Source organism: Chanodichthys erythropterus, chromosome 19, assembly GCF_024489055.1.
Source record: "Chanodichthys erythropterus isolate Z2021 chromosome 19, ASM2448905v1, whole genome shotgun sequence".
Lineage (NCBI taxonomy): Eukaryota > Metazoa > Chordata > Actinopteri > Cypriniformes > Xenocyprididae > Chanodichthys > Chanodichthys erythropterus.
This window is the reverse complement of record NC_090239.1, coordinates 13,013,409-13,034,091: the sequence shown is the minus strand read 5'-3', so window position 1 is coordinate 13,034,091 and position 20,683 is coordinate 13,013,409. Positions and strand designations below refer to the sequence as shown.

The following is a 20,683-nucleotide window of genomic DNA, read 5'->3' as shown; positions in this document are numbered from 1 at the left end:
TTAGTGGTTCCAAACTTTTGGACTGGACTGTATATATATATATATATATATATATATATATATATATATATATATATATATATATATATATATATATATATATATATATATATATATAGGGAGAGAGAGAGAGAGAGGTTTTAGTTATTTATACATTTCTTTTTCTTTCAATTTCTCAGTTTTGTAGTTTTAATTCATTCATGTTTAACGGAAATGAAGGTTAATACAACAATAAAAATAGATTTTGTACTTTTGTAAGGATATAACTGAACTATATTCATTTAAAATCATTTAAAGTTGACATTGTGCTAAAATAGTTATTTCATCTTCCAAACATTTCCATATACAATGGCATGAAAAAGTATGTGAACCCCTTGCAGAATCTGTGAAAATGATAATTATTTTAATAAAATAAGAGGGATAATAAAAAATGCATGTTATTTTTTGTTTAGTACTGTCCTGAGTAAGATATTTTACATAAAAGATGTTTGCATTCAGTTCACAAGACAAAACAATAGCTGAATTTATTAAAATAACCCCATTCATAAGTATGTGAACCATTGATTCTCAATACTGTGTGTGGTTACCTGATGATCCACGACTGTTTTTGTGTTTTGTGATGGTTGTTCATGAGTCACTTGTTTGTCCTGAGCAGTTAAACTAAGCTCTGTTCTTCAGAAAATTCCTCCAGCTCCTGCAGATTCATCAGTTTAAGCATTTTTGCATATTTGAACCCTTTCCAGCAGTGGCTGTATGATTTTGAGATTCATCTTTTCACACTGAGGACAAGTGAGGGACTCAAACACAACTACTAAAAAAGGTTCAAACATTCACTGATGCTCCAGAAGGAAACACGATGCATTAAGAGTCGGGGTGTGAAAACTTTTGAACAGGATGAAGATGTCACAATTTTTCTTATTTTGTTTAAATATCATTGTTTTTCATTTAGTACTGCCCTTCGGAACCAACAGAAGATATTTGCATGTTTCCCGGCAGAAAAATTAAGTACAATTTACTTAAGTGCATTTTTTATTATCCCTCTTATTTTATTAAAATAATTCTCATTTTAACAGATTCTGCAAGGGATTCACATACTTTTTCATGCCACTGTAGGTGCATTCGTACTCCATAGAATTAAAAGACGTAACACTAAAAGCATTGTTTTTCAACTGATTTTTATTTAAAAGAGGAGAAACAAGATCAGTTGACACTGGAGTGCAGAAGTTCATTCTCAGTATATACAGCATGAGAGATAAATATTCAGAGATCATCTGTTGGTGCATCACATCAAATGAGCTCACTGGTGCCTTGAACTCACAACTGCTCAAAACATGTCAGTATTAACTTGTAAATGCATTCAAGTGCAAGTGGCAAAGTTAACAATGCTATCAAAAAGTAAAAAGGTAAATAAAAAAAACACTGTACCATAAAAAAAGTGTCTCTTGCATTTCATTCATATTTTCAGGAATATGACATGGTCACCAGTGGTAATATTGTTATCTTCTGGGAGCCACAATAGGGAGTAAATCAAAACACTTCACATAAATGGTTTTGTTCGCATTCATTAATACCCAACAGAATTGTTTTTCTCTTTTCTAGGTGCACGATTGTCAGTTGAAGGGAGGCAACTTCTCAAAACACAGCACACACTCAAACAAATACGTTTCTTACTGGCAAACAAACACACACTCACTCACTCTCTCTCGCACACTTACTTACGAGCATCACTATCACGCCAGTCCTGGAATATCAATCCCATCATTTCCTTTCAGTGTGAATCGCACATGCCCAAAACAAATCCTCCACTCCACTCCTACACGTCAAATGAGATCTATGCTCTCTACAGAGCGATTAAGCGCTAACACTATAAATGGAATATCCGAGAACAGCAGAACATGTCAGACCGCTGAATCCGACATTGAACTGCTTCTCAGAAAAAAAATCTTTTTTCACTCCATTATTTAAATTTCCACATGCACCATGCTCTATGAGCACTAGGAGGCGCTCAGGAGTTACATTCATTTGTGGACTATGTATTGAAATCAATATGAAGGGTATCAGTAGCAATGACCAGTTCACCACGTCAGTGCATCTCCTCTATAGTTAAGGCACAATAATGTCCTTTTTGTAGTGTTTTCCCCTTTAGTGAATTGACCTGTAGTGGTCTAGGGTAGTTTTGGGGATTTCCCTTGTACAAATGTGCGGCTCATGTGTACTCAGATTTGCGAATGTAGTTGGATGGGACGTAACCCCTCCGTCCTCCTGCCTCCCCCAGCCACCACTCCTGGTTGCCATTCATGTCCTGGAACTCAAGGATTCGGACCCGCTGATTGGCTGAAATGCTGAGCTCATTTGCACACCGTGCACTGAAGGAGTAAAGAGCGTAATATATCTGGAAAATAAACATGAGGTAGGAAAATAAATATGAAGAAACAAATATGTGTAAAACCAGTTTAATAATATTATTATACATTAAATGTTTTTTTTGTATTTTTATAATTATTATTATGTATATACAAAACTGTTGAACTTCAAATGTCTTTAAAGGGATAGTTCACCCAAAAATTAAAATAATGTCATTTATTACTCATCCTCATGTCGTTCCACACCTGTAAGACCTTCGTTCAAGATATTTTTGATAAAATCCGATGGCTTGGTAAGGCCTGCATCGCCAGCAATAACACTCTTTTTCAATGCACAGAAAGCTACTAAAAACATATTTAAAACATTCATGTGACTACAGTGGTTCAACCTTAATATTATAAAGCAATGAGAATACTTTTTGTGTGCCAAAAATAACAAAATAGTGACTTTATTCAACAATATCTAGTGATGGGCGATTTCAAAACACCACTTCATGAAGCTTCAAAGCTTAATGAATCATTTGTTTCGAATCAGCGGTTCGGAGCTCGTATCAAACTGCCAGAGTGACGTGAACTATTGAAGTTACAAAACACTTATGACGTAACAAAACCTCGTTTACTGAAATCATGGGATTTTGACGCTCTGAACCACTGATTCGAAACAAATGATTCGTAAAGCTTCATGAAGCAGTGTTTTGAAATTGCCCATCATTAGATATTGTGGAATAAAGTCGCTATTTTGTTATTTTTGGTGCACACAAAGTATTCTCATCGCTTTATAATATTAAGGTTGAACCACTGTAGTCACATGAACTGTTTTAGATATGTTTTAGTAGCTTTGTGGGCATTGAAAAAGGGAGTGTTATTGCTGCCGATGTAGGCCTCACTGAGCCATCGGATTTTATGAAAAATATCTTAATTTGTGTTCCGAAGATGAACGAAGGTCTTACGGGTGTGGAACGACATGAGGGTGAGTAATAAATGACAGAATGTACATTTTTGGATGAACTAACCCTTTAAGGAGCTATAGAAGATTTTAAAGTCGACATGAAATCAAAACTGAACCAATTAATATGAGGAACCATAAATGTCAAGTAATGTAATTTAATTATATTTAATACATTTCAAGGTGCAGTGTGTAAATTTTAGAGAAGTTACAGTGGCCAACACAGGACAGAGATGTTATCATTTGAGCCAGTCAAGCAAACGCGCTCTGTAAAGCAGTTTGTGCGTTTAGGGCTAATGTAGAAACATGCCGGCGGAAAATGGCGACTTGACATGCAAGGAGACCTGCGGTGTATGTAGATAGAAATAACTCATTTTAAAAGGTAATAAAAACATAACAGTTCATTATGTATGGTCTTTATTCACCACTGAAAACAGTTTTATTATATTGTATTTCTGTCAATAGATCCTCCTAAAATTTACACATTGCACCTTTAGTTATTTAATATCATTATTACTATACATACTACTATACAGTAAAATTATTAATTTGTACACAACATTTTGGAAGATCAAATGGTGTAATTAAGTAGGGAAGATTTTAAATTGAACGAAGACAAAATTGAAATTATTAATATTAAAAAAAAAATCTAAGATGTTAAGTAAAACAGTTTATGCGGATAATACGGTTTAATACAGTATACATTAAATTATAATACAAACAATATTTTTGTAATTGTAATTTGTATATTGTCGATCAACAAGTTATATACTCATTGAATATCTTGTTTCATTCTGAAATATGTCAGATTATGGAAGTAAAATAGGTTGTAAATGTCATTTTATGTTTATTTCAAAGTAAGCAATGACTGAATTCTGGAGTGATTAAGTTGTGTTTACAATACGACATACCTGGTGTCCATCAATCTCAGGTTCAGGCTCTGGATCTACATACTCCTCAGGAGGGTGCTGTGTTCTTCTCTGCTGTTCCGAATAGTCTCCATTTTGTTTTTGCTGTGAGCCGCGCGAGTCGTGATACCTTGAAGATGATTCATACCTGGAGTTCTTAGAATTCTTAATGGAGGAACAAGAATCGGTCTCAGAGAAGTCTGGAAGATCTCTGTGATTGGTAGGAGTGTTTTGATCAGAGTCTAAAGAGTCTCTGTGATTGGTGGGTTTTCGGTATGAAGGCTCTGAGAGTTCCCTGTTATTTCGACTGGCTGTCTCTGACAGTTCTTTGAGATTGGGCAAGTTTCTGTAGGTGGGGTCAAGGGAATCCCTCTGATTGGCGGAGGAGTAGTTGGTTGAGGAAGCCTCTCTGTTTTTCCTTGGGGTGGTCTCCTGATTAGGGCGAGTGTGTGATTGGAGTGGAGCTGTCGCCGCCGCCGTTGAGAAGCTGACGGTCGATGTATCCTGGTTGAAAGTCAGAGTGCTGTTACTATTCTGCCGTGAGAACATGGGAGAAGAGCCACCGTAGCCCGACTCGTTCGATGATTGGCTCTCAATGGAAACATCCGACTGACTCCTGCGTGGATTGTAGGGCTTTAAGAAGGAGCTGTATACAAAGCCCTTCGTAACTAAAGAAAAAAAGAAAAAGAGGGTGTTCAAGCCAAATGCATTTTAGAAAAAGCATACACGGGAGTCATACACAGATAATTCAATACAAACCTCCATTGTCTATTAGCCAGCGGTTCTGGCTGCCCATGGGGTCTTGCTGCTTGATGACACCCACTATGTCTCCCTCTAGTACAGACACATCCAGGTCCTGTGCTGCGTTAAAATTTCTTTCAGCCTGGAAGAGTTTCTCTGGGACGTATCTTGCCAGAAGCCCCGCTCGGTGCTCATCCGTCTGTAGTACATAGTTTGGCTGCAATGTCAGAGAGAATAAGAGGAAAAGAAAGAGAGGACAATGAATAATAGACAGAATACTGCTTGAATAATTTTTTTCTTCATGGAGGTTGACTGTGCTGCTGAAAAACAAGCCTAAAACGGCCTAAGCTGGTTTGTTGGTCTAGCCTTTCTAGACTTCTAGACTAGCTACAAAGTATCAAAAACATCTAAAAACTGGAAAACCAGTCAAGTCTGATCAGCTAACCACCTTGGTTAAAGCTGTTTTTAATCTTAAACATTGAAGATTTACTCTTTCCCCTTCATTATGAGACAACACTTCCATTCTGGAGGTTATGAAAGTTGATCCCAGGTGAAAATTATCAAAAATGCTGGCGGTGTCTGGCAACCTTTTTAAAAAACGCTGGCGGGGGGAAAAGTTAAAGGAAGAGATTTGAAACTAATTAACTTTGTTGCTAAGAAATAGTGTTATTTTAGCACATAATCTTATAGTGTTTATTAATATTTTAAATTATTTTGTACTTATATATTTTCAGTTTCCAATTTTATTTTATCTTATTTTAATTTAAGTTGTAGTATTTGTTTGATTTTGTCATTTTATTAGTTTTTTAACTTATTTCTATTTAGTTTTAAATTATTTTTCTTTCATTTTAATAAATTTAGTACTTAAACTTATTTTATTTCAGTTAGTTAGTTAGTTTCAAGGCAACATTTCAAGTTTAATTTACGTTAAAAGTTGAGCGTTTCATCTAATATTAATATATATATATATTTTTTTTACCTTTATTTTAATTACCAAAAGAGATTTTTAATAGTTCATTTTAAATTTTAGATAATAACACTGCTAAGAAGACCTGTCTGTTTTGGATCAGGCTGCATTAGGGAAACTCACAGGGCCTTGATGCTTCTTGGTGTTCTGCTTCTCCAGAGTCTTCTTCTCAAAAGGCTTGCGTACAGTAGTGGGAAGATTATCGGGAAAGAAACTGAAGCTCTGAAGTAAATCCAACACTCGTGTGTGCTCTTCTTGGAACAAGGACACCAGATTTCCCTCTGTGCCACCAAAACCAGATAGCTATAGGGATGTAAACAAATAACAATAAGTTAAAAAGAATTAAGAAGGCCGAAAACATCACAGGATTATGAATTATGTAGATTATGATGAAACACTGTCCTCACCTGCAGTAGTGGTGTGAGTTCACCCAGCGTGAGTGACACAAAATCTCTCTGGGCTTGGGCGAAGCTCCTCACACAGCTGGTGAACAGATCTTCGGCCGCGCTGTGAAACTTGGGCAGCTCATCCAGCAGCTGGGCGTTCAGTGCTTCGTAGTTATTCCTCGCCGCTTGCAGCTCCTCCTGCACGCGCTTGTCCTTCAGCCTCTCTGCACGCTCCTTACAGTTGTCGTAGTCCAGCAGCTTGTCTCTACGTTTCTGGATCAGTTTGTGGGGACCGGCGAACATACTGAGCAGCTGGTTGAGGGGAGTGATGACTAGGTCTTCTGTCCTCTCCTTCTGCTCAAAGACAGACACACATGAAGACTCATTTAAAAAGAGTCAAGATATAGTTCATAACAATATGACATAAGATGTGCTTCTTACAAGTCAGTGCCTAATGGTGGAAAACTAATATTTGAACTAACTAGATCACAAAAAAAATGTGAGTAGTGTTTCCTCATGGGGAGTTTTATGCCAGTTTTGTCATCTGCAAAGCATAAATCTAGGTCCAGATGCTAAGAAATATGTTTCACTAACGTTAAAGGGATATTTCACCCAAAAATGAAAATCATCCCATGATTTACCTACATCCTGTGTCATACCTCGCGTCAGGGGTTACTCATTTGCCAAAAGTCGACTTGAGCAGTTTGCGTACAGTCGTCTGGCGGAAGCTAGCTATTTTACTTTATAAAGTTTTAAGTATGGATTTTTTTGCTTTGCTTCAGAAGGCCTTTATTAACCCCTGGAGCCATATGGATTATATTTATGATAGATGAATACATTTATTTTGGACTTCAAAACACAATAAATCTCAGATTATAGATACTCATATGCACCTAGGATGACTTGAGGGTGAGTAATCATGGGATAATTTTTATTTTTGGGTGAAATATGCCTTTAAATATGAGCAACGTTAATATAGTGACCATTGTCGGCGCCGATAGCCAAGTGGTTAGTGCGCCGACATATGCCGCAAATGCGTTCACAGCGACCCGAGTTCCGATTCCCGTCTCGAGGTCCTTTGCCGATCCTGCCCCCCTCTCTCTGCCCAATGCTTTCCTGTCGCCTTTCTACTATCCTCTCCAAATAAAAGTGACTGACTGCTGCTTTATCAGTTTTTTACAATTAAAAGGTAATGTAAAGTTATTTTGGCACTCACAAACTCTGTGAACTCTTTGTCGCTGATACATCGATGCGCTCTTTGGAAACGTTCAGGATCCATTTGCTGTTGCCGCTCTGTGTAGATGTCACAGAAACTGATGGCTGCCAGCACCTTTACTGAGGCTGACTCCTATTGGATAAAAAAAAAAAATACAGCAAAATGACTTCATATTCCGAATTTCGAAGTGATTTTGATCACTGCACAAAACAAAAACTGACTAAATTAATGGAAATATATGGGAAGTTTTAAGTTTATACCCTTATATGCTGCAGATAGAGGGAGATGTTCCTGATGAAGGATTTGATGAGTCTCTCCTGAAGTCTGAATCTTTTCTCTGCTTCATCAAAAGCTTCATCTTTGATCTAAGAAGGAATGAAATGCAGTGTGATTAACGCCAATTCTCAACTAAATCTCTCAGTCCAGCAATGATGGTGTCGTAATAACAGTGCCAATGTACCTGAGGTGAGAACCCAGTCAGGTGCTTTAAATGGCTGCTCACTCTGTTTGACTTCTTGATGATGGAGTGCATACTCAGCTTTGAGATCTTGTCAATAAGCCTGTCTTCATCGCCTTTGCGGTACTTCACCACTATACACAACAGATGGTGCTGTTGAGTTATGGATCACACTCAGAGAAAATGCACAGCCAGATAAAAGACATCCTATCCCACAGATAGATAGATAAAATGTTAGAATGACAGATATACCAAGATCCTTTCTCCTTTTGTATTCATTGATATTGACGTTGATCTCTTTTATTGACACCACTGCCTCGGCGAGCTGCTTCCTGTCGTGGTGTGACTCTGAAGTGGTGTTGAGCAGTTCCATCAGGAGCAGGGGGTAACGCATCACTCTCTGAACTGGCTTTATCAAGAAGGAACCCAGATTAATGTAGTTTGTCTTTCCCCTGTGACAGAACAAAAGGGTGAGAGAGGGAGATAAAGTGAAAAAGAGATTTATATGCTCATCTAGATATCATTTTTCATCCTCCTCTGACAGAAGACTGGGGTCACTGAACACACACATTGTTTTCATCCATCAATTACCCAATGGCTCACGGTCAACCACTTTAAAAAGGGTTACAGTAGACACAGTAGGCTACTAAGACATTCTAACAAAGAGTGCGCATTTTCTGACTGATGGGATGAAAACAGAGGAGATCCAAATCCAGAGATGAAGCATGATTTGGATGTTACGGAAAACTAATTTAGATTAAACATCATGAAGCAATAACAGTATGCTTAAATAGCTGAACAACACATAAGTCACTGCAATTATATATGTATATATTTTTGCCTTTGACAAATAACACCACTGTTATATTGGTTTATTACTTAAAGTAACACAACATGAGCTCAGAGATTGTGTTAATCCATTTCACATGCCACCAAAAAGCATTAAATCAATTGCAAAAAAAAAAAAAAAAAGGTTTAAAATATGAACCAATTTTCCCACTTCATCATATTCTGACTCAAAAAAAATCATCGTTTCTCACAAATTGCATCTAATTTGTAGAAATGGATAAAATTCTTTCGGATGATTACGATTTTTTAAACATACAACCGACCAGAGTAGTCTGATTTAAATAACTTAAACAAAACAACTGGTTTTTTTAAAGTGAATCAAAAACATTCCACATAATCGATATAGTCTGATTCACAAACAAATGACACTTAAAGGGATAGTTCACCAAAAAATTAAAATTCTGTCATCATTTTCTCACCCTCAAGTTGTTCCAAACCCGTATAAATTTCTTTGTTCTGCTGTAAACAAAGGAAGAATGTTTGTAACCAAGCATTTCTCGCACCCCGTTGACTAGCATAGTAGGAAAAAAATACTATGGTAGTCAATGGGGGGCAAGATCTGCTTGGTTACAAACATTTTTCCAAATATCTTCCTTTTGTATACAGGTTTGGAACAATTTGAGATTGAGTGAATGATGACAGAATTTCATTTAAGAACAAACTATCCCTTTTAGAACTGTTTATTTTAATAAATATTTAAAAAAGATCAGTCTGAAACACTTCCCTGCACAATTTATAGCATTAAAAGAGGCAGATTTTTCTTTCTCTATGTAAGAATATGTAGGCACAATGGGTATTTTAACTTAAATATACCCAATGAATCTGAACTGAATCTGGAAATCTGGTTCAATACCTATCCCTACTCATTTGTGCACATTTAAGTCAGAATATGACTCAGAATTGACAAGGAAACGACCACAAAACACACACAGAGCATACAAAGCACCCTGGTCACACAAGAACACAAGGAGAAAAGGGTTACGCAGGTTAATAAATGTTCAGCATGCAGTCAGGCGCTTCACATGCAGTTGCTTTAGAGTTGCGTTAAACTTACCACTCACGGTATATCCCTCTGTCAGGGGAGAAGAGGGAGGAGAGAGGGGAGAAAAAGGGAACAAAACACAGTGTTGTTTTAAACCACCTCTATCACTTATTAGAAAGAAGCTAATGAGTTTATCACATATGTTCTTGGTTTCACACAGCTTATTTCTATAAGAAAAGTCATGTTTTGCCATTATGCTGCAATGAAGATGAATGCAGCGGGCAAAAGGGCAAGACAAACACGAAACTGAAAAACTATTTGAGTGGGCCCTTGATTAATAAGCTGCTTGTTGCCGTGGCAACTCATGCCATGGGTGACCCGCTTCAGGAGAGCAGTAAGCCTCTGTGGGGCCTCCACTGGCCCCTCTCTGATCTCCCACTGAGAGCCAAAATCAAATGTCAGTCACAGTCTAGTGCACTCAAGTGAGGAAGATAAAAAGTAATAAAAGACTCCAGACATTTTTCTTAAGGACCTTTATAGAGGATTATTTCTCTTTTTTATGGCTAACTTTATTACAGTAACATCCTGCCAGAGAATCAAAATGCTAGCAATTTCTCCAGTGGATTCAGAGTAATTTGGAATAAAGCTAAGCTGTAGTCTTGGCAAAGTGCACACACATTTCGTAAATGCTTCAATACTTAGGACAAACAACTCCATGTTCCCACTCCCTACTACAACATTTCTGGGACTTTTGGAAGAATCTGGAAAATATTTCCTTGTATTCTCTGTTTTATCTGGAAAAACACACAGCAAATAGCAAGAACAAACTTAACTCTATACTAGCAGGAAGTGACCTAGCTTAAAAGACATAGGTGGCAGTTTACAATAAGAAGCTAGAAAAGAAATGCAGTTGCCACAGTCAAATTGTGCAAGTTCAAATAAAGTATTTTAAATATATAACGCTAAAGGAACAGGCTGGTAGCGATTGATGAAACGCAGTGAAACCAACAAAGTGGTAAAACTAGGTGAGGCGCATTCCTCTCCCGCCATGCATTACTAATCCACAATAACAACGGAGACACATAAAGCTTCTGTGTTATGCAAATAGACTATCGTTCAAAATATTGTATATATTGTATATTTGTAATATTGTAAAAGTTTCTTATGCTCATTTATTTGATCAAAAATAGAATAAAAATGTAATACAGTGAAATATTATTACAATTTAAAATAATGGTTTTAATATATTTTAAATTGTAATTTATACCTTAATTTATCCATGGCAAATCTGAATTACTCCAGTCTTCAGTGTCACATGATCCTTCAGAAATCATCCTAAACTTTTGAACAATAGTGTACTTGCATCTAAAATAAGAAACATCCCATTTCTCATACACAGATTATTCAATGCGGCATCTGACATATTAATCAGGCTATAGTATAATGTCAGAAAAACTTCAAAAGCAAACAATGAGAAGGGCAAAGATGTTTCTGGGTTTTGGAATTCCACAGATGCCTTTAGTCATCCTATGTCTAATCAGATTGAGTTGTGAAAAACAGACTGGTTCATCAACATCCCGAGCCACTGAGACATATCAATGATGACATGAGTGAGTCTTAGCCAGCACACCTTATAGAATTGTCTTGATGCTGTATTACTATACAGTTCTGTCAACGCCACATGACAGACAATCCCAGATACCATTAAAACTGACAGATCATGTGTAACATTAAAAAACACACAATTAGTGTCCTACACAACTTTTTCTCATTCAGTTACACACGGTTAAAAATCGTAACTAGCATTAACATGCTCAACCGGATCTAGACATGCGTTGGTAGTGGTAACCACACCATGCAATGAGCTGAAGGTATCCGATTCATGAAGAACAACGACTGTCTTTCGGTGAAAATTACCTGAGCTTCTCTAGACATTCCAAAACGTGCTTCTGGATGTTCTCATCCTTCTCATAGGTCTCCAGTAAAGAGATGGCGTCGTCATGATTTTGGCAATAGATCTTGTAAACCTCCTCCAACTCACCTTTGTAGTCCAGGAACGCTTGACCTGGATGAACAAAAATGAATATGGTAAAACTGCAATATGGAAACTGATCTGAAAGTATAATGTGAGTTCAGGGATTTTTTGCTCTAACCTATTGAGTCAGTGTCCTGGAGGGTCTTGTAGAGTCGACGGGAAAGGTCAATAACAGAGTTGATGTTTCCAAAGAGACCATCAAAGTCAATATTCTGGACCTACAAGACATGGATATTTAAGAATGAACGGTTCTCATTACATAAAATACACCATTCATGCTTGCTGAGTGCTGGAATTTTATGGACCTGTTTCTTCTGCAAAGGCAGAATGATCTCCTTCACACACATCTGAAGATCCTTGATGTAGTCATGTTCTGTCTGCAGAAGCTCCTCTATGACCTTCAATCTTTTCTCCAGCATCCTTTGTTCAGGGTCTTCAGCGGTGGCTGCTGATGCCGGGGATGATTCCAGAGACTTTGGCTGGGAGGCAAGCAGGGTCATCTCTGATGAGAGAGAGAGAGAGAGCGAGAGAGAGAGAGAGAGAATGTCCTCGTCAACCACAAAACAATTCTGGTCAAAAATTATTATATTTTTAAGAGCTTTGTTTTGATAAAACAGTGTGAGAACAATTGAAGCAGAATGAAAACTGATGGCTGGTGAAATCAAAATTCAGGAAATCAGTTACGACTACTCGCCTTTCAGTTTTAAAAATGTGTCAACTACACTTTTTCCTGATGGATAGATAGACAGACAGATAGACAGATATACAGATAGATAGACAGATAGACAGATAGATAGATAGATAAGATAGATAAGATAGATAGATAGAACGATATACTGACAGACAGTTCTGCCAGAACAGACATAAAAGATTTCACACCAGTCTGAATGGATTACACTCATTTATAAAACATGAGGAAAGAACATGGGACACATAGATTAAGCTGCCAGTAAGAATAGGAAAGAGAAGGCAGTTTGCCCTGCTTGTTGCCATTGGCCGTCCAGAGGATGTCATGGCTTGGAGTTAGGTTTGACTGCTCTTTGATCTTCTCGGTCAGAACTGGCACTCAAATGGGTCTGGGGCATGAGAGTGTGGGAGGGAGATCTGCTCTCATGCATCGGTGCCTCCCCACAATGCTGAATGAGATGGTGCTTTTTGGAGGTACAAAGGACTGTCAAAGCACGCAGTGAGACAATGACCCTCTCGGGAGGAAGGGGGAGGCATCTGAGGTGGGGTCTGGGACTATGCATAAAACTGTGACAGCTACGATGACTTCAAGTTTCAAAATAAAGAAAGGATGCATAAAAATATGGGTGACTACGATAGTGTATATTCTTGTGATATGAGTGTGAGAGTTTGCCTCGTTTTAAAGTCAAAACGGGAATAGAGAGATTAATTTAGCTTGTCTCTAGCTTAAGACTTCTTAGCCATCTGATGTGGTGACTCACTCTGACATCACTCTGCAATAAATCTTTTATGTTGCTGATTCGGTAAAGACTGATAAGAGATTTGAGTGCAACTCAAATGGTCTTGTAATTCCAGTACACATTTGACCTCTGAAATGTCACAGCATAATATCTCTCCATAAATTAAATCTTCAGAGCCTCTATTCTGAGAAACATGGCAGTGATGGCCATAGACATCAAAGGGAACATGCCACTGCAATATTCAGATTAGCAGTTGACACAATATACACATTCAATGATTTATTCTTACATTTGGTCAAAGACTATAGAATAACACAAGACGTGTCACTCGTATTGTTTTGAATGGGAGAAAGTGTAACGCGCAATATGGCGGAATAAGTCCCGCCTTCAAAATAAGAGCCAATCGCCGACTGGTAAAGTCATCGCGTCACTGCAGCGGCCGTTAGAAGCACTGGTTTCTATAGAAACAGTCAGACGCGCGCCTCCGAAATGAGGCACAAGAGACGCATTTAGGTCTGCGCATGCGCATTAGCTTGATCCAGCCTAAAAAATACAGTTTTTTTGTCATGATTTGAGCAAATTATGAGACTGTTGTTGTCAGATTTCATTGGTGATTTTGAATATGAAATTTAATCGAAAGCTTGGCAAACAGCTTTAGAGAATTTGATGTTTCCCCCATTCAAAGAGATAGGAGCTGCATGGATGCCCAGGATGCCCGAGAGGCGTTTCAAAGATGGCCGCCGAGTGAAATGACTTTGATTTGGTCACTACAATACAGAAGTTACATTAGTTAGCAGCCTGACCTGTTGTTTTTGCTAAACCATAAAATTACACTATGACAACAAATTTTTTCTGGATGAGTCAAAGTGGCTATGTTGCCACTATAAAATAAAAATAAATTAATTAATTAATTAAAATCTAAAATAAAATAAAAGAAAATTTTTAAATGTATTATTAATAATACATTATTTAAGTATTAATACCTTAATATTAATATAATGTTAATATAATTAAAGCATAAATATGGATTACCCACTATATAACCAGGGGCTTAATATTAATAACTACTACTAGTTATCTCTCTATATAACTAGGCCTCTGTGTGGTCAACCTTGTTGACAACAGGCATGCACTATTCAAACCCTTTACAACACTGTACAACATAATGCAAAGTGTGTGGCCCATACTAACCAAAGATGGGAAAAAAATAGTTTGGTCTATACAGCATCATTCATCCATGTACTAATTGTTCTACTTTACATACATACATATTACCATTACAATGCAACCTGTTATGACCCACATCTAGTTAATAGGCTTATTCATTGTTCTGAACAAAATAATCTTCAAAGAGCAAATTCTCACAATATGTTCATTCAGATGGATAGAATTTCAGCTCATACATGGAGCTTAACTATGTGAGCTCAGACAGTCTAAAATGAAAACATTTGGAACAAATGTAAGAATCAGTCATTGAAAAACACATATTGACTGAGAACTATTATGAATATTATGGATTTATAGAAGTTATGACCCTACAAGAGCAGGCAAGGAAATTTAGTTACGAGTATCTGAAAGGCACAGATTTAATATTTTACCCTATTTGTCATTGTGAAACAAAATATTCACTGTTCTGAAATTCCTATATGCATGTTAACAAGTTGTATTTTTACTTAATTTATACAGAAACCTTTTGATGTTCACGGTTCTTGGTTTCCTATAAATATAACCAAAACTCGAGATGAATCAGGTCTGTGGGTGTACGGTGATTTACAAGCAAATGTTGAGAGAGCAAAGGCGTAAATGTGTGAAACAAAGAAAGAGTGAGAGAAACCGAAACAGAGAGCAGGAAAAAGCTTCAGTAAGTACAGTGTGTGGCATAGCACTTGTCATGATGTATGCTAGAACTAAGGTTTAAGGTTTCAAGACTGTGTGTGCCAGAGCTCATAGACATCTATCTGTATGTATGTGTGCCATGGTCTGGTGAATGGCAGAGGATAATCTCGACCCAGCACACACATACACAATGGCTTCTCTTTCTGTTAACATAATTGATTGTGACATTATGTTTGGTCTGCTTCCAGGGTCGTGCTCCAGCCAATGCACTCCATGTGTTGCTTACATGGTTCCCACAAATGCAGACCCAAGGATGGCATAAAAAAAAAAAAAAAAAAGGGGGGAGGCTTGTTTAAAACTCTGAACTCATAAAAATACTCTACCCTAAACAATTCTGAACCTTGTTTTACAACATAAATTGCAGATGTATTAATAAAAATAAATACATTTTAAATTTTAATAAATTAATAGAATTTTAATAATCTTTTAATAAATTAAAAGATTTTATCTCTCTCTCCATCCATCTCTATATATAGTCCAAAAGTTTGGGGTCAATACAAAAAATATTCATCACTGAATTAAACTGATCAAGTTTAATACTAAATGACAGTAAAAAAAAAAAAATTACACAGTTACACTTCATATTCATAAAAAGAATGAAATTTTCAGCATTGATAATAAAAATAAATGTTTCTTAAGGAGAAAATCAGCATATTAGAATGATTTCTCAAAGATCATGTGACACTGAAGACTGGAGTAATGATGCTGAAAATTCAGCTTCACCATCACAGGAATAAATTACATTTTAAAATATATTAAAATAGAAAACGGTTATTTTAAATTGTAATATTTCACAATATTACTGTATTTTTGACCAAATGTGCAACCTTGGTGAGCATAAGAGACTTCATTAAAACCATTAAAAATAATCATATTGATCCCAAACTTTATTCATATTCATATTCACATATATATATATATATATATATATATATATATATATATATACATATATACATATATATATATATATATATATATATATATATATATATATATATATATATATATATAAAAAGAAATTTGCAGAGCAAAAGCTGAATTTTCACTAGTGGTCTCAGACTTTTAGCCCTCACTGTATATGAAACTTTAATAAGTTATTTAATGGATGAAAAAAGTCACAGGAACAGACTATATTATCATAAATCTATCATTGTTCATGCTCCATAAACCACTAGTCTTTAAACTCAAAAGGCTTCAGTACAACCAGGGACAATCGAACTAAAATGATACTCGCACACAAAGCCAAGAGGTGTAAACTAGAATACACAACCACACAACAATTCCTCTCACAAACACCTTTACCCCATGAACCAAACACTGATTACACCCTAACACTGAACATTTCAATTCATCTATGCAGCAAAGATCTTCAGCCATTTCTGTGTCGGGGACTCAACAGCACTCAAAGAAAGGACGGGGCCTCTAAGACGTCACCCACCTGTTACACTCCTCGTCTTCACTGCCACACACAAACACACACCAGAGGTCACAGGCGGTGCATTCCTCTAAAGCTGAGTGGAATAGCTCCGTCCCACTGTATCAACAGGGAAGACTCTCTTTGGAAGACACAAACTCCATTCTGTCCCCGCATTACCATCTGAATGCATGAGAACCTGCACCATTACACACAACTGAGCGAGCACAGAGACAGTTACTCGCACACCAAAGCCTGGACCTGGATTCTGATGCTGTTAAAAAAACTGCACTGACACTCTTCATTTAGGGAGGTCTACTCCACATTTTTGGAGTGACCGGCTACTTGGGGCATGGCCCCACCTTACTGAGCCTGAATTCTATCAAGATCTTGAGGATCTCTCAATGCCAAGGCCTCTTTGCCTTTCAGTACTCTTAATCTGTTTCTGTTTAAAGTGGGAGTCTTTGTTCAGGTGTACCAGGGAAGCAGGTGGGTGCCAATTTTGATGTGTATCGAGATAATGAAAAAATGAGTAGTGTTCAGTTGATATTCACTTTTATATGTATAATTAATTATAAATTAATATTATATAGAATTATATGCCATATAAATTTCATACATATGATACTTATAATATCTGTTGATACAGATAGCAAATTTATTGGATGATATTGAAAACACCAAAATCAGCAAACAAATGCATATAAAGAGGCCTGTCTGATATATTGTTCTACAAGGTAAAACAATTAGGTCATTTTGCAAGAACAAACATGGTACGGAGAAAGCAAACTATTTTATGACTCTGAAAATGAATTGATAACATTGTTATTCATGTGAAACTGAAGGGTGTTTTATGGTCTGACTGTGCAGAGCTGTTTTTGTCCCTTTCTAGTCTAAGGTCACATGAATTATCAGGACTGTGTGTTCAACACAAAGTTCACATAAGACCGCCCAGTTACCATGGACACCTTTCACAACTGTCATGAGAGAGTAAGTGTGAGAGCGAGATGCATAGTATGTTAGTGAAAGCTTCATGTTGTTCCACAATCCACAAATATCCAGCCCTATGACAGATTTATGGCACTAGTCAGAATTAAGAACGAAGTAAACATGGCTTGGAAAATTAAAGGATGTCGTCCGCAAATCTTACAAGGCTTACAAGGACTGTTCAAATTCTGCATGCGAAATTGAAGAAAAATAATTTTGAATGTATTGCATAAGAACAGAAACATGAATAAAAATTCTTTACCAATTATATGAGTTACACCACAGAAATCTGCGTCATTGAAACTGTTTTTTGTTTTGTTGTTCAAAAGGCTGAAGGTTCACATTCCAGTTTTCTTTGCCATAGTCAGATGTCTGATTTGTGTGGGATGTGACACACCCGTAATAAACGTGAGCAAGCATTCCATTAACCACTCCACATCCTCTCAGACTCATGCGTGTTTCAAAACATCCTAACCTTACTTGGAAATGTAAATAAAGACGGCCATTGTTTGCTAATAAGAGTGTGAATAGATGAAATTTTGTGGCCTTGCAAGTCTAGATCCTATCTAATGAATCTACGAAGTTGTGAACAGGAATGTCAAGTGGGATTCTATCGAAGAGTTTTAGACTTTCTGAGGGAATCCATTCATTATTGCAATGAAATAGATACTTAAGTTCAATAAAACCATGTTTTCCACTGATGGCATTTAAAAGTAGCTACATATTCTGACATTGACATTTTTGCTAAATAAAATAAAATTAGTGGTGTACTAAAATTTCTGCAACTAAAAATATTTTTTTAAATTTTAGGTTTTGCCGAAACAGTTTTGGAGGGCCTAAATCATTGATTAAAATGGTGATGTTTAATTAAGGCTTCATGACAGGCTAGTTCAAGCAGCAGAGCGCACATGAACTGATCATGTCTTTCTCTTTACTACAGCACAAAATAAACATGAATGAACATCAGAAGGTATGTTGAAAGAAACTTACTGAAATGTATCATGTCTCATGTAATAACTCAATCAGCGTTTCAACCATGGAAAGTTGTTAATTAAAAAACAGCTTGTAAACAATTTTACATAATGTTACATTTACCTTAGGAAAGCAATTAATTGTCCATTGTCCAAAAAAATAACCGTTCAGAGGAGCATTTTGCTAAATATATGCATTATATTACATTTTATATACTGTAGTACGTTTAACCCAGTACTGTGAAACCTGAATTGGACTTCACTAAAGGGCTGGGGATTGTGCAAGTCTCTGAGGTGCCATTAGTGATTGAGCATTGTCATGATGCCAATGCCATGTAACTAATCACTCTTGAGTCACAGAAAATTTAAAGCTTAGTTGACAAGCTCAAAAACTAAAAACTGAGAACTGAGCACACATGAGCAAAGATGGCAGTGTTGAAATCGCATACTTCTGGGGGTTCTTGTGCTATCTGAACTGCCGCCATTGAGATAAACTGGAGTGCTAAAGAATATACCTCCTTGAGTACGCTTGAACAACTGAAACTAGGCATATTTTCACCTTGTGAAACCATTTGGTCACCCTGTTTATCAAGCTGCTGGCAACAAAGTTAGTTTGGCTAGTGTGACGTTTTATCTTCTCTTTCACAGTTCAGTTAAAAAACACCTACTTGTACTTTGTAGAACCTTTCTAGACTCATCACCTATAACATCATCAAAATCTCCATTAATCTGACTAATCTTGATGTTATGCTTGAATATCAGGTTCACAATACCATTTCTTTTCCACAGAACGCCCGTTTCACAGAATGTGATAAGATCACGCTCATGACTCAGTGTACATATTGGTGTAGTCCAAGTCATTTAGTCGTATATAATCCCCTTAACAGGCTGAGATTAGCATTAAAGAGATATTACGTAATTGCATGCATCCTAACACTCGGGGTCTTTTATCAGGGGGCCCACTGAGACAAAGCACAATGTTTATGCACAAAATGAAGACGTGATATACGGCTCCACTGAGAGCCCTCCCTCTTCAGTTACACAAAGAAGAGCTTTACTACTATAGATCACCATGCCCACTGTCATAGACCCTTCATATCTGGAACAGCACAGATGTGTCAGTGTTGAGTGCTGATAAACGAAGAGAATAGCACTTTCAGTACTTGGAGGAAAAATCACTCTGAACGCATTGGTAAATATACATTGTCTCAAGTTTAAAATGCAGTAAGTCAAGGGCAAAAGCAACAGTGTGTGCCAATGAGCAGTAACGTATCATTTGTTATTTAGGCTATGTGTGAGAGCTCCTGACCTATATTAACTAGCTAAATCCCTCCTCAGCTTGTGACTTGAGGCTTTTGTCTGCCAAGCTGGCCCTTGACTTAAAGTTGTACAAATGTTGTGTGAGGGTTGGTGGAAGGTTTCCACTTAATCCCCTTCCAGACCACTGGCATGGGCAGCTGCACTGGGATTACAAAGACCAGCAACAGGCGACTCAATAAATAAAGGCACACCAACATACACTGCTGATAATATACAAATAATACATTAATACCAAATGACCTCTAAAATTCTTAGTAAATTTGATCGTTTAACACTAGGCATTAATAGATATTGTTTTTTTCTCACTAGTAATAAGTATTAAAGATGATAATAATAATATTATTATTATAGTGTTTTTAGAGAATGACTTAGTAAGTGTAGTGAAGTAAATTTTTTTAGCAACTTTTAACTCTGCTAATAAGAATGCAGCTCTCAAGGAATTGCTACTGAACAGCAACATTTACAAAATAAGAAAAAGTGAATATGAGCCAAAACAGAGTAGGAGTACAATTCTGTTAAGCTTGAAAAAGATAACCTCATTCTATGAGTCAGGCTGGGACAGCCTGGGCCTCCTCTTCACAGTGCCCCAAACACAATAGCAAGGAGTCTTTGAAGGGTATATGGATTGGGGGGAGGGATCTGGTACCAAGCACATCCTAGTCCCAGAGATTTCCCCTGGAGTCTCTTTTCCTCCTCCTCCCCACTGAGGTGCTGACTGGAGAACTAGGTTATAGAGGATTACCCTGGGCTGAACTGACCACCTGCTCTGTGTCAGACATGACACAAGCCAGACGAATCTCCCACTGAGACACCCA

At 37.0% G+C, this 20,683-nt stretch overlaps 1 protein-coding gene across 3 annotated transcripts in view; it reads right to left on the bottom strand.

The window, feature by feature from the left end:
- Positions 1-1,197: 1,197 nt before the first annotated feature.
- Positions 1,198-20,683, bottom strand: part of dnmbp (dynamin binding protein) — a 53,292-nt gene continuing 33,806 nt past the window's right edge. For all 3 annotated transcript variants that reach the window (XM_067368941.1, XM_067368942.1, XM_067368943.1), the window contains 13 exons: positions 12,156-12,352; positions 11,969-12,068; positions 11,733-11,880; positions 9,888-9,905; positions 8,237-8,436; positions 7,988-8,118; positions 7,788-7,892; positions 7,528-7,659; positions 6,333-6,665; positions 6,049-6,228; positions 4,977-5,175; positions 4,221-4,885; positions 1,198-2,392 (listed from right to left, as the gene is read on the bottom strand). In XM_067368941.1, coding sequence (XP_067225042.1) covers positions 2,207-2,392; positions 4,221-4,885; positions 4,977-5,175; positions 6,049-6,228; positions 6,333-6,665; positions 7,528-7,659; positions 7,788-7,892; positions 7,988-8,118; positions 8,237-8,436; positions 9,888-9,905; positions 11,733-11,880; positions 11,969-12,068; positions 12,156-12,352 — 2,594 coding nt within the window. In that variant the 3' untranslated portion in view covers positions 1,198-2,206. The remainder of the gene's footprint in view (positions 2,393-4,220; positions 4,886-4,976; positions 5,176-6,048; positions 6,229-6,332; positions 6,666-7,527; positions 7,660-7,787; positions 7,893-7,987; positions 8,119-8,236; positions 8,437-9,887; positions 9,906-11,732; positions 11,881-11,968; positions 12,069-12,155; positions 12,353-20,683) is intronic.